The sequence below is a fragment of the Crocuta crocuta genome, unplaced genomic scaffold (assembly GCF_008692635.1).
Source record: "Crocuta crocuta isolate KB4526 unplaced genomic scaffold, BGI_CrCroc_1.0 scaffold369, whole genome shotgun sequence".
Lineage (NCBI taxonomy): Eukaryota > Metazoa > Chordata > Mammalia > Carnivora > Hyaenidae > Crocuta > Crocuta crocuta.
Genome location: NW_027529441.1, coordinates 5,747,392 through 5,761,897, shown reverse-complemented (window position 1 = coordinate 5,761,897; position 14,506 = coordinate 5,747,392). Strand labels below are relative to the sequence as shown.

Sequence of the window (14,506 nt, the reverse complement as noted above, 5' to 3'; positions counted from 1 at the left end):
CCAGAGGAGGGTGTTTGTTAAGGTTTAAAGGAGAGTGATTGACTACGTAAGGCTGTTCTAGGTCACTCTTCTTGGAACATAAATGACTATGGAACATTTTAAAATATTACAGTGTGTTGCTGATCTTCCAAAAAGAACTCCTAAGATATAAAGCCCACTTGTATTAAAGTAGACACCGCAATTAATATATTACTGTAATTCATTATAATTCTCTAATACAGAGTTCTTCAGAGAAACAGAACAAAGAAGATGTGTATATAAGTAAAAAGATTTATTTTGAGTACTTGGCTTATGGGATTAAGGAGGCAGACACGTCCAAAATCTGCAAAGGGGGCCAGCAAGCTGGAGACCTAGGAAGGGCCAATGCTGTAGTTCAAGTCCAATGGCTATCTGCTGGCAGCATTCCCTCTTGCTCAGGGGAGGTCAGTCCAACTTATTGGATGAAGCCCACCCACATTATGAAGGGCAAGCTGCTTTACTCAAAGTCTGTCCATTTAAGTGTTAATTTCATCCAAAAACACCTTCATAGAAACATCTAGAATAATCTTTGACTGCGTATCCAGACATTCTGGAACATCCAAATTAACACAAAATTAACCATCACAATGTTACTTTAAATTATATACCAAGCATTTTAAAGCAAATACTTTAAAAAATAAAATTTCTCAGGGCACCCCGGTCAGTTAGGTGTCCGACTTCAGCTCAGCTCATGATCTTGTAGTTCATGAGTTCAAGCCCCACATTAAGCTTTGTGCTGACAGCTCAGAACCTGGAGCCTGCTCCGGATTCTGTGTCTCCCTCTCTTTCTCTGCTCCTCCCCTGCTCATACTGTCTCTTGCTTTCTCAAAAATAAACATTTTTTTAAATTAAAAAAAAAACTTCTCACCTTGTGTTATTAAAATTAGATATTTTTACTAAATTATATATATATTTTAATGTTGTATTTATTTATTTCTGAAAGAGAGAGAGACAGTGTGAGCAGGGGAGGGTCAGAGAGAGAGGGAGACACAGAATCTGAATCAGGCTCTGAGCTAGCTGTCAGCACAGAGCCTGACACGGGGCTCGAACCCACGAACCGTGAGATCATGACCTGAGCTGAAGCTGGACATTTAACTGAGGCACCCAGGCACCCCTAAATTATATATATATTTTAAAGATATTTTTAAAACATAGTGATATGTGGCTTTAAAAATCACATTTTAGGTAACTATTCCTACATACTACTTACTATATACTACTACCACTACATAATTTTTTGCTGCAGCATAATATGAAAATTATTTAGGCACAGTGATGTTGTGATAAAGTGTTTTTAATTTCAAAATTAGCTGCTTCAAAATCTTTCACAGATTAATCCTGTGCAGCTCATCCCTTAATTCAAAAAATTAAGCATAACTCTTTATATTCCATTTTCATTTTCTCTATAAATTAACTTTGTTTCCATTCATTTGACAAATATTTAGTATTTACTGTATATCAAGCAATTCTTGACCCATGGGATACAGGTAGGAAAATAAAGGTCCCTGCCTTCAGTGCATCTGTACATTATATAGTATGTTAGAAGGTGATGGAAAAAAGAAACATCAAAGCAGGATAAAGGAAATCAGGGATTTCGTAAGGAAAAAGGTCAGATGAAGGGGTTTGTAGTATTGAATAAGATGGCCAGGGTAGACTTCATTAAGGAGGCGTCTTTTGAACAAAATCGACATTTCAAGGAAGAGTCTTTCAGGCAGAGGGAGCAGCTTCAAGGCTGAACCAGGAGGCCAGAGGGAGGTAAGAATTGAAAAGAGGAGGTTGAAAGGAAGTGAGGCCAGACCATGTAGGGTTTCCAGGCCAATGTAAGGGCTTCTACCTTTAGTCTGGGGAAAATGGAGAACTGTTCCAAGATTCTGAGCAAGACTGCCATGATCTGACTTAGCATTTTAACAGATCGCTCTAGTGGATGTGCTGAAATTAGATTTGAGAAGGCCAGGAAAGAGTAGAAGACCAGTCAGGAGACTATTGGAGTGATGGCAGAGATGATGGTGCTCAGAGCAAGTGGTAGCAGTAGAAGGAATAAGTAGTAGTTCTGGATGCATTTTGAAGAGAGAGCTAATAGGATTTGCTGGTGAATTTGAGACAGGCTGTAGTAACTGGATTCATTAAGGACAAGTACAAACTTTTTGGCCAGAACAACTGGAATAATAGAGTTGCCATCATCTGAGGTGAGGTAAGTAGGGCAGTTCTAGAAAGAAAGATGAGGTTTGGACATCGTGTTTGAAATGTGTCTTAAACCTCTCAGTGATATACAGGCATTTGAATCCAAGTCTAGAGTTCAGCAGAGACATCCAGACTGGACATATATAGCTGGGAATTGTTAGTGTCTGGGGGTGTTTTGATGCCATAAGTCTGGGTCACAGTATTAATGAAGGAAGCATAGAGAAGAGGAGAGGACCAAGAATAAGACGTGTGAAAAGGAAAATTAGGGAAGTGTGTTGTTCTGGACGCTAAGTGGAGAGGGTGTTACCAAGATGAAGGATGTGGTGAATTGTGTCAATGAAAGTGGTTAGGGAAGGCTGAAAGTGGTTAGGGAAGGCTTCGTCATCATAAATCATAAATCATGTTTCACAGTCCAAAGAGGCTGAAGTTGTCCCAAATATGTCACAGCAAACATAAAGAGGAAGTAGAATTTAAACACAGGACTTCTCACTCTGAGCAGCCACTGCAATGAAGACATGCTAATCATTTAAAAGGGAAGAAAAAGTATAACCCTACCAATTCATTCCCTAGTTTTGCAATCCATCCTAATACATGGAATTGTTTGTAATGCACTGAACTTGCGTCGTCACATTGGATAAAACATCGAGTGAGAGGGGAGAGCTAAGAAGCAAACATTTGTAGAGTATCTACTGTGTGCCAGCAGGTAGGCTAAGCAATTACATGCTTTATTTAATTTAATCTTATAACCAATGAGGGAAGGCACTACTAGCTTCATTTTACATAAATGGAAACAGGTTTACAAGGTTAAGGCTGTGGCTTGCCCAAGGCGGTGTGACCAGTAATTCACAGCACTGGGTTTCAAAGCTAGTTAGTCTCATTTCATCTCTATTAGTTGTGATTTCCTGAAGACAAGGAATACTTCTGTCCCTGATCTGTAATAAAGCTGTGGACTGCCACATTTAAACAGACTACCCTTTCCTCACCCATCTGGGATTTAGTGTTGCATTTTGTTTGATTTCAGATAATGTTTAGTCAAAAAGCCAAGCTGTTGAAACTGGCACTGAGTGTATTTCACTCTTTATCCCATTGGATGAGAAGTCATTTCTGATAGCATCTCATCAAAAAATGAAGTGCTAAGATTGCCTCTACATTATTTCAAACTATCTGATAGATTCACCTTAATTTTTTGGTGACACTTGGACTTTTATACACCATATTTGTGCACAAATACCTTTGTCCATTTTTTAACTACTTCATCTGAATAAGTTTCAAAAATTGAATCTCTATTGGTACCCACTCGTGTCCCGACCAGCTCAGGATGCAGCTCTGATTTGAATGTGTGCAGATTGTCTTAGTTCAGTCTGCGAGAGCGAAGACACCATAGACCAGGTAGCTCAGAAACAAACCTCTATTTTTCATGGTTCTGGAGGCTAGAAGTTCCATGACCAGATCTAGTGTCTAGTGAGAGCCTGCTTCCTGGTTACACACTGCCACCTTCCTGTTGCATCCTCACGTGGCTGAGATGGGGATCTCTGGGGTCTCTTTCATAAGGGCGCTCTTCCCATTCATGAAGGCTCCATCACCATGACCTGATCGTCCCTCACCCCCCAAAGCCCCACTTCCTAATCCCATCATATTGGGTGTAGGGTTTCAACGCATGAATTTTGGTGGGGTGGGGGGAACACAGACATTCAATCCATAACACAAACTTTCATTGAACCATTTCCTTTATGGGTCTAGTTGACTGACTTTAAATGGTACATTTAGGTGTTAGCTCACTGTTGGATGTGTAGAACCAGTTTCGAAATGAAAAGAACGAGCCAGAGAACTGTATTTACCTAAAAAGGGGGGGAAATTATAGTCCTTGGATGTAAAGCACCTGAGAAATCGGGGTAATTAATTCTGAGCAGTCTTGCCTAACAGTTGTAAAATATGACAGTTAAGCAATGCCAAACCATTGTTTCCATGTTCTGCATTTCAGAATAAATGGTTCTTGTTCCTTTGACTTCCTGAAGACTAATGAAAGAAAACATGAAGCAACAATAAAAGTTGGGAGGGCTGCCCTTAGTTTTCAATTCTCTTCTGGAAGCATTTATGGTAATAGGATTTAATTAATGACATATGTATGCCTTGTAAGGGCTAAAGCATTTATGGATCATCAACTAGCAGGAGAGATAGAAAATAAAATTCATACAACCCCCATATTTTCAGGAATGAACTTTGAGAGAGAAGGAGAAGGCAGAGGTGCACTCAGTTGTTGGTCATAGAAAATCCTTAGGGTTTTAAAGGTTGAACGATCAGACAATGAATTCTGAAAATCACTTTCTTTATTATAAGTAGCCAAGTCTAGAAAGCTAAGTAAACTCAATAAGGAGAAGTCCATAATTGTGTGCAAAGGTGGATTATTAGAGCCCTTGATAAGAAAAATTGTACCAAGAAAAAAAAATCTTGTTCTTGCAAGTTTTATGTAATGTACACCCATTGCTAGGCCTTCCCACTTCACCCCCCAGGGCCTTCGGAGGGGCTATTGCAAGGGAGGGCCCCAAAGTTGAAGCCTTATTCAATTCACAGTGTGTCCTCCCTTTCTGTGTTTGTTCATTATATTTTATAAATATAAAATATAAAATATATTTATCTTTTATATATTCATTTGAGAAATGCAAAGATAACTTCATTTGCAGACTATAAATTGGACAGATTAGAAATATTAGAGAATATTTTTGACATTCAGTGCTAATCCCTGTAAAACTTAATTTTAATCACTACTGCATGTTTTGCTTTTGAAAAATGAAAACATTGGATGCATTAAAGTGATTCCCCAAATTCATTTGGTAACGCAGAGAAATAAGACTTGGGAGGTACAATGAGTTTAAAACAAGCATCTGTGTAGGGGGTCAGGGTGGAAAGAATTTAGTTGCTGGTAGAGTTCTACTCACATATGTAGCTTAAGTGGATTTATATGTATGAAATGACTGCAGAATAACCATTTCACTATCCCCTGACCCAAACAGCCACTGCGTAATCACTGTGTATCAGCTGTGAGGACATTTTGGGCAGGGATTCCCAGATTCACACACTTTGGTGATTCAGAACCAGAGTTCAGAACCCAGATTCAGAAACATGATTTTATCTCTCTTTGCCCAGAGCTGATCAGAACTCTGGAGAAATACCTACTCTTAAGAATTATTCATCTGACAATTATACTAGTATGTCTGTTTCTGCTTAGAAATATAACTATCAAATACTGGTGGTGGTTCTGGACTTTTAATCTTGAAAAATCATATTGCAGGGTAGGAGTTAGTAACTACAATTTCAGACCAAAGGGCAATGAATAATATTAAGTTAAAATGTCATCAAGCTCTCAAAGCTTCATGCAACCATCTCTAATAAAAGGATGTGCCTGAGACACAATCCAGACCAAATGAGTCAATTAGTGAGGAAAGACACTCAGGTTTATTTTTCTTTACCTCTCCCACTTTAGTGTTCTTTGCCTTTACACCATGTGTCTATTTTGATATCTGGTGTCTTTAGTAACAATTTATTTTACACTAATAAAGATTTAGGCTTCCTGGCACCTTAATCTTAGGGAGAACCAGTCAGAACATAGAATGGTCAACATCCATGCCTTCCATTGAGTATGTGATTCTTATTAGCATCTTCATCTTTTTTTAAATGTTTATTTATTTTAAATGTTTATTTATTTTGAGAGAGAGAGAGAGACAGAGAGAAAGAGATGCAGAGAGAGAATCCCAAGGAGGCTCAGTGATGTCAGTGTAGAGCCCAATGCGGGANATTTATTTATTTATTTATTTATTTATTCATTCATTCATTCATTCATTCATTCAGAGAGAAAGAGAGAGAACGAGAGGGGTGGGTCAAAGAGAGGGAGAGAGAGAATCCCAAGCAGTCTCCGTGCTTGGAGCCTGCCTGCGGTTCAGTTNCATAAGATCATGACCTGAGCTGAAATCAAGAGTTGGGCACTTAACCAACTGAGCCACCGAGGAACCCTGAGATTTCTTCATTTTATCTTGAGAGTCTACTGGAGTTGAGATGACACTTATCATCTATCTAAAATCTATAGTTAATGCCACTGGTGGACAAATTGGTTGCAATTGTCACTTGGGGAATATTAAAGAAAGATCTCAGAATCCAAAAATGGCTTTTTTTGTGTCCTAATGGGAAGTACCTAGTGAGAAATTCAGCCAATTGATGGCTTTCCAATATCACAGGCCACCGTTAAACATTGAAAGATGTGCTTAAAGAACATTTTAAACATTTTTTGAGAATTTATTTTCAGTAAGAAGTTAATTTACTTCATCTCTATCTAATATCACCCCCAAAATTTAATCATTCAGTTGTTTTGGTATCAGAATACCCTGAACATCTCCCTAAATTTACTAAAGCATATAACTTATATGAAAACAACTATGTACTCAAGTCTGAAACACCAATCACTCTTTTTATACTCAAGTGATTAAAAAACCAGAAAAGAGAGGGCATAAAACTTTAGTACAGTATGTAATAAATGTACAAGGTTTATTCAAATTACTAATTCATTCACCATAAATATTTGCCTAGTAACGCTTCTCTGTTAAAATGACAATTTGTTATATACTTTCTGAACAATATCTTTACAGTCCTAAAGATTGAAAATAAATTGGGAGTGCCTAGGTGGCTTAGTCAGTTAAGCTTCTGACTCTTGATTATGTCTCAGGTCATGATCTCATGGTTCGTGAGATGGAACCCTGTGCCAGGCTCTGTGCTGACAGTACTGAGCCTGCTTGAAATTCTCTCTCTCTCTCCCTCTCTCTGCCCCTCCCCTACTCACACGCTCTTTCAAAATAAATACACTTAAAAAAAGAAAGAAAATGGATGTGAAGCCATCTGCAGTGTCTCACAGAATACAGTTTTGTATGACTTTCTCACACAGCCTTGTGCTGATTTGAAAATGAGAGGATGGGGAAGGGTCTGTGGAACCAGACAAAGTAGATGAAACTGCACATCCTTGCTTCTCTGCTTTCTAATGTTGTGACCTTGAACAAGGACCTCTCTTCAATCATCACATCTGTCAAATGAGGATATTAACACAGTAGAATAGCATCTTACTTAGATGCTAGGTTCTTAAGGAGAAAATTTATTCATAGTCAAAATCACCCTTTAATTCTTTAGGTCATCATTAACTCACCAGGACATCAGCCACAAGTAGGTCTAAAGTCACATCTTTTATTTTTTCTTATACTTTGGTATGGTTTCCCTTTCTCCGAATATAGGATATCAAGGTCTCATTTAAAGGAAGGTCCAGAATGTTCAGTTTGAGAGACTAGAAGGACATGTCTGGGTGTGTCTCCTTCCCTCCCCTTCCCTCTCCCCTTCTTCCCCACTCTCTCCTCCCGCCCCCTATGATAGTGAGATAGATGAGTATATTATCCAACTCCTAATTCCTACTTCGTTGGGTTATTTCTACCTTATAAATATTAATCTGTAATAAATACTGGATGGTAATATTTTATCTGTTACTACTAGCCCCATGCATCTTTTCAATATTTGTTAGTACAGTAATTGTATATTAGTGATTATTAAAACCACATGCCTATTAATTTTCAGTTTTGAAAACTTAGGAAATAACTAATATCCGCAGTTTGTATAACTTGCTTGGTACTCTGTGTAATGTGCTCTTAGAACAAAAAAAACTCTGTAACACATCAATTTTTCCTAATCGTGTTTCCAATTAAAAACGTTACTTTTATTTATTTATTTATTTATTTATTTATTTATTCATTCATTCATTCATTCATTCATTCAGAGAGAAAGAGAGAGAACGAGAGGGGTGGGTCAAAGAGAGGGAGAGAGAGAATCCCAAGCAGTCTCCGTGCTTGGAGCCTGCCTGCGGTTCAGTTTCATGAACTGTGAGATCATGACCTAAGCTGAAATCAAGAGCTGGATGCTTAATCAACTGAGCCACCCAGGTGCGCCCAAAGTGTTCCTTTAATAACACTTTAAAAAAAATTATTTTTATTTAATTAATTTTTTTAAATTTACATCCAAGTTGGTTAACATACAGTGCAACAATGATTTCAAGAGTAGATTCCTTAATGCCTTTCACCCATTTATCCCAGCCCCCATCCTACAACCCCTCCAGTAACCCTCTGTTTATTTTCCATATTTAAGAGTCTCTTATGTTTTTGTTCCTCTCCCTGTTTTTATATTATTTTTGCTTCCCTTCCCTTATGTTCATCTGTTTTGTATCTTAAAGTCCTCACTGGAGTGAAGTTATGATATTTGTCTTTCTCTGACTAATTTTGCCTAGCATGATACCCTCTAGTTCCATCCACGTAGTTGTCCTTTAATAATACTTTAGTAAATTATGAGTAAATTTTAAAATTAAAATTCTTAATTGTACTAGATTATTCTTAATCACTTAAGAGTATTTTGGATGAGTGACAGACAATGTAAGAAATTTTATTTTTAGAGTTGGGGGAAAGGTTTCATTTGGTTAGGGATTACTTGACTTGGAGTTGTTAACAGTTATGGAAATAATTCTCTCTTAACCTCATTTTATGAACTTCTGCCAGTGATTTTGGAACACATCCAAAACTATTAAAGATGTTTTGTAGCTAACTTTAAAACAATTGTTGACCTCAGACAGCAGACCTGCAGAATAATTTTTTGTTTGCTTTCTTTTTACACTCATTCTGGAAAAGTGAAGAAAAAATAAAAATCAGTTCAAGAAAGCAGCCAACAGAGACTTTTCCTAAAATCTGTTAGTAAAATGTTGATATAAAATCCAACATTTTGTTTTCATAAAATTACTGGGTTCAAGTTAAAAGAAAAAAAAAACACGCAATATAAAACTGAATTCCAAGGCCAGAAAGGCTTGAAACAAGACAGAAATCTTATAATAAATAATTATTTCTTTTAAGATTCACAGCTCTCTGTTTAAATAAGTTCATCATAGATGACCCACACATTTTTAATATTTTTACTTAAATAAAAGCAAGACTAGCAGTGAACAGAACCAGAGGAAGCAACATAGCTGGAAGACAACACTTAAAATCAGAGATAAATATTCAGGTATCAAAAAGTAGTATTTCCTTATTAATTTACTAAAACTAATCCCCTTTATAATTTTTTGGCCTTCATAGTTTTGCCAATCCTCTCTTTTTTTGTATCTGGGATACATTTTTCTATTCATATATGTATATATACAGGTTCTGAAGAAATTGATAAAATTTCTGAAGTTAACAGCTGTTACTTTTCCATAAAACTTTTAAAGTGATATTTGAAAATTTAAGAAATCTTTCTCAAAGGATGTTTTAGTAAGTAGGAAACTGGAATTGAGAAGAGGGGAAAATAATTGAACCCAGTGCTAAATCTTCCAATCTCAGATTATACTAACGTTTACCTCAAATGAAAGAAGACTCAAGCCTGCTGAAGAAAATAAACTTTCTCAGTAGGCAGTGCAGTGTTTGAAAAGTTCAAAGATGTGATGATGTGGAGGGAACAAAGATGATCTTTTTCTGTTTTACCCAGCTTTCTCCCTCCATTGGTTTCTAGGGAATATAAGTCTTCATTGTTTTGTCTAAAAAAGGTACTAAAATAGTTCAAAAATCACAAGAAATGCCTGTCACAATCAGAACGTCTCTGAGGGCACTAATTTACACATTGCTAATGGAGAAAAGAGGCCTTTTTAAAGTGAGCTTTGAAAGTTTCACAGAAAAATGGTTTGGAATCAGAATCATTAGAAAACCACCCAGCGATCATGTGGATCTAATGCAGCAAGAATGTACGAGGTCCTGGCTTTTTGGGTTGGCCAGCTTAGTGTCTTCCCTCTCGATGATCTCTGGAGATTTGGACTCTACCTTTGGGATCGACAAAACAAAGTTGAGGAAGCAGAGGAGAAATCAGAAAAGAGAGGCAAATAGGGGTGACGGTGGGGTTCAGAGGACTATGGGACCTATTCTGGTATGTGACAGAAGTAAATGGAAAAGGGAAAAGGGAGATACTTAAGATTGCTTGGATGCCTTCATTTTTTATTTTTAATATACAAGCAAAAGTGACACTGTGAAATCACTCTTTGGTGACCTGACTCCCCTCTAAGACGAGCCACATAGGTCTGCTGTATATAAATATATTTACAACTGTGGGGTCGCCTGGCTGGCTTAGTCAGTGCAGTGTGCGACTTTTGATCTTGGGGTTGTGAATTCAAGCCCCGTGTTGGGTGTAGAGTTTACTTGAAAATAAAAATCTTAAAAAAAAAAAAAAAATATATATATATAGAATACATATTATATATTGAAAATACATATTTTCAACTGTCAATAAAAAAGACCAGCTCAATTCTACATTCTTTGCATAGACACCAGCTTTGCTGACTTGCCTAATGAAGATGTTTGCAATTTAGAGGTATAGAACCTGAATAGTTGTGCAGTGTTAGACAGGAGAGCTAGACAGTTGAGGCCTGTAGGTTTCTAAGAATTTTAATTTCACAGTTATATTTGCTGTCCAGACTTCTAAGGGAAAGAAAAAGAAGGAAAGTTATCCAAAACAGCATGTATTCCTTAGGAGTGATGAAGGCCAGCATAGGGAAGATTAACTTATAGGTCAGTGTACATATAGGTGGATAAATCAAAACTGGCATGTTTTGTGAAACAGTTTTCCTCCTTCCCTGAAATGTAATAAATTATTTCATAGTTAAGAAATTCTAGGGGGGCCTGGGTGGCTCATTCAGTTAAGCATCTGACTTTGCCTCAGGCCATGATCTCATGGTCCATGAGTTCAAGCCCCACATCGGGCCTGTGCTGACAGCTCAGAGCATGGTGCCTGCTCTGGATTTTGTGTCTCCCTTTCTCTCTTTCTCTGTCCCTCCCCTGTTCATGCTCTGTCCCTCTTTCTCTATCAAAAAGAAATAAGTGTTGAAAAAAAGTTTTAATTCTTGGTTCTACTACTTTGTTATTGAAGTCTTAATCATGCCTACCACACAGAGTTGTTGTGAATAATGAATTTTATCAAATAAAAAAAGTAAAAGCTCTTTTTAAAATGTAAAAGTTCTTTTTAAAAGGAAAATTTCTGTGTGGTTTTATGAAAATGATGATCTCACCATCATCATCATCATATCATCATCATTATCCTGAGAGGGGAAGTGCCTGTCTTCAACCCAGATTCACAGCTGTAACAGGAGGGCATGGGAAGTAACAGATGGGGGTGCGGGGTGTGGACCGAAGACTGGGCTGGGTTCTCAGTTGGTTCCTTCCTCACCATAGGACCCTGGGCAAGTCAACTGCTGAGTCTGAAAAGGAACACATCCATCCGAAGGTCTCCCGGGCCTTTTCCAATCCCGAGCTCAGCCAGTCTGTGATTTGCATCCAGCACCTCTCTGGCTTTACTTCTATCTATTGTAATTTGCATAATCAAAAAGCAAAGCTCTCACAGAACACAGAAGTGCCTTCATCATGCCACAGTTCCGTGTTGCATGCTAACCCTTCAGAAACTACGGAGCCAGAGATCATCTGCTCGTAGAGCGATGCTGACTCTAACAACAGCACAGCGACGACAGGGCTCATCCTTCTGGGCAATCCACTTTGTACCAGGACCCAGGCTACAGAGTCCTCCTTGGATTCGGGTCCTACAAAGTGCATCTCTGAATAGATGCAGCTGCTTTCCGTTGCTGAGAGGATAAAAGCCGTGTAAGTTAGGATGTGCCTACTTTGGCCACCACTGCTGGAAATCCTAAAGGGCAAACAGTGCCCTGGTGCTGACAATCCATTCAATTTGGGCCCCCGGGGCAGGTCGACTTTGTTTCCATTCCACATTGCCCTGTCCTTCACCCATTTCTATTTCCTAAGTCATCTCAGAGCTTTTAGAAGCCATGGTGGCTGGAAGGGGGGAGGGGAGAATAAACCCTATCATAAATACCATAATAAAAGTGAGATTTTCCTACACATGAAAATAAAATAATTAGAAAAAAAATTAGCCACCATAATTGGTCAGTCATTTCAATCCTGTAGACCCGTCCTGGAAATTCTGGAAATGTTAGGGAGAAAAATAAAGATGTTCTGCTTATATTTTTCATCAAAATTGTATATATAACGTAAATATACAGTATGTATCGTATATATGTTTTATAGTAAAAAATATGTTAAATGTCCCATTTCTTTACAAGTATAATCAAGGGATAGGTTTGTAAAGCAACTTAAACTCTTAAATTAATTAGCTTTTATCTTAAACGGGCAATACCTTAGGCACTGGATTGCATATTAAGCTAAATTAAGGACAAAAACGCCTGTTTAACAACCAGGCTTGTGAAATTGTGTTGTCTTTCATGGAGCCCTAATAGATTCATGGGGTTTGCTTTGTGAAAGGAAAGCAGAAAAACACAGTACAAAAAAATGAAAGAAGCATACAGTCTGGCTTAGCTTTACTTATTTTGATACTTTAAAACCTATGGGTTATGAATGTGTGAAGGAGTCATCCAATGCTAGGCCCTTTTTCCTTATGGTTACATTCCATTCAAATATTTGCAAGTGGCCATTGGTGCTATTTTAAATTATCTTTTCTGTTTTAATCTTTCAGATCATAAGGCCTATGGATTCTCTGCCCCAAAAGACCATCGAGTAATCACAGCAATAGAGTATCAAGGTAGAGTAATTTGACTGATTTTTCACGGGCTGTGTTATCTCAAAAGTATGACGCATATGATGTTATCTTTCTATTTGTTGGGACCCTCTGCCTTACTTTACCCTAATTTTTCCTTCCAAAATGCTACTCTGTGCTGTTTCCACTTGAGAATTCTTTTTCCACCTCTTCAGTGGAAATTTTGGATGTATGATGAAAGACCTGATGTACAAAGGAGGCCTCTTATTGCGTAAATTATCTGCAACAAAGCAAATCTAATTTGTGAAGCTGGTAGATGGAGGTCTTTCTTGCAAAGTTTCCAGCCAGCTGGATATGGCAAATGGAAAGTAACACTGCACACCCGACTCTACTTAATGTATTTAACATGACATTACCATAGCCTATTTTGGGGTACCATTTTGTTATTTATTTTAGCTTCTTAAGTATATTGATAACAGGGAGTTGGTGTTTAATGGCTATAAAGCTTCCATTTTGCAAGATGAAAAAGTTCTAGAGATGGGATGTTTAACAATGTGAATGTACTTAACACTACTGAAAAATTAAAAAATCATTAAGATGGGAATAAGTTAAAAATGGTTAAGATGGCAAATGTTATGTGTATTTAACCACAATTTAAAAAAAAAATGTAAAGGCTCTAGTAATCAAGGAAAATGTTTTAAGGGCTTTATAAGCTCACTTCAAATACTGACTCCCTACTACTTTCCTGAGGGCTCTTTTACCCAGAACAGAATAATACTGGGCAAACAGAAGAATTGCTGTTTCCTAAGTATGATGCTTGTTTAGGCCAGAGATGTAAACATTTGAGAAACAAGTTTCAAATGTGTCTGATCCCTCTTCTTCAGGCATGTTCTAGGTTCCTGGAGTGTAGAGAGATAGGTTTGAAGGAAAGAGACCTAGATTAAAGAAGAGAACTGGGTGGGGAGGAACTAAGTAGATTAGTATTTAACTAGTACTGGCAATAGTATAGTGCCTGGCTGTTGGTGTTGTATGTGCTTGTTCAGTAAAAATAACGCTATAATAAACAGCAGCCAGCCAGTTCAAAAGTAACACATCACTTGATAACAAATCACTTAAATAAGTATTTCAGTTAACTGAGTTCTTTTACAAGTCCTAATATTTTATATGATTAATCTAATAAAACACTTCCTTTTTATTATGAATTAGCTTTCTGTGGAGAGAAGTGGGAAGAGCAAATTAATGATTGGGAGTAATTTAGGGCTACGGAGGATAAACTGGGCTAGAGGAAAAGATTGGCCAGGATTTCTGTGAGGGACAAAGGAAGTGAATTGTCCTACTTTGTACTTTCCTGGAGGGTCTCACTGTTGGGGCCAGCTGGATACCATGAATACACATCCCTGCCCTGACTTCTGTCCAGGCCCTAGGGCAAGTGAGGACTCTTCAGTCTTCAGTTACTTTTTAAAAATTGTATTAAGATGAGGGGCGCCTGGGTGGCTCAATCGGTTAAGCAACCAATTTTTAATCTCAGCTCAGGTCATGATCTCACAGTTCGTTAGTTTAAGCCCTGAGTTAGGCTGTGCACTCACAGTGTAGAACCTGCTTGGGATTCTCTCTCTCTCTTTCTCTCTGTCCCTCCCCTGCTCTCTCTCTCTCTCTCTTTCTCTCTCAAAATAAATAAACTTAAAATGTCTTGAGATGAAATTCACATTCAAGTGAG

The 14,506-nt window shown here is 37.7% G+C and overlaps 1 protein-coding gene across 1 annotated transcript in view; it reads left to right on the top strand.

Annotated features, from left to right (window-relative positions):
* Positions 1–14,506, top strand: part of JAM2 (junctional adhesion molecule 2) — a 70,803-nt gene that overhangs the window by 30,394 nt on the left and 25,903 nt on the right. Inside the window, exon 4 of the mRNA XM_077760200.1 lies at positions 12,769–12,834. Coding sequence (XP_077616326.1) covers positions 12,769–12,834 — 66 coding nt within the window. The remainder of the gene's footprint in view (positions 1–12,768; positions 12,835–14,506) is intronic.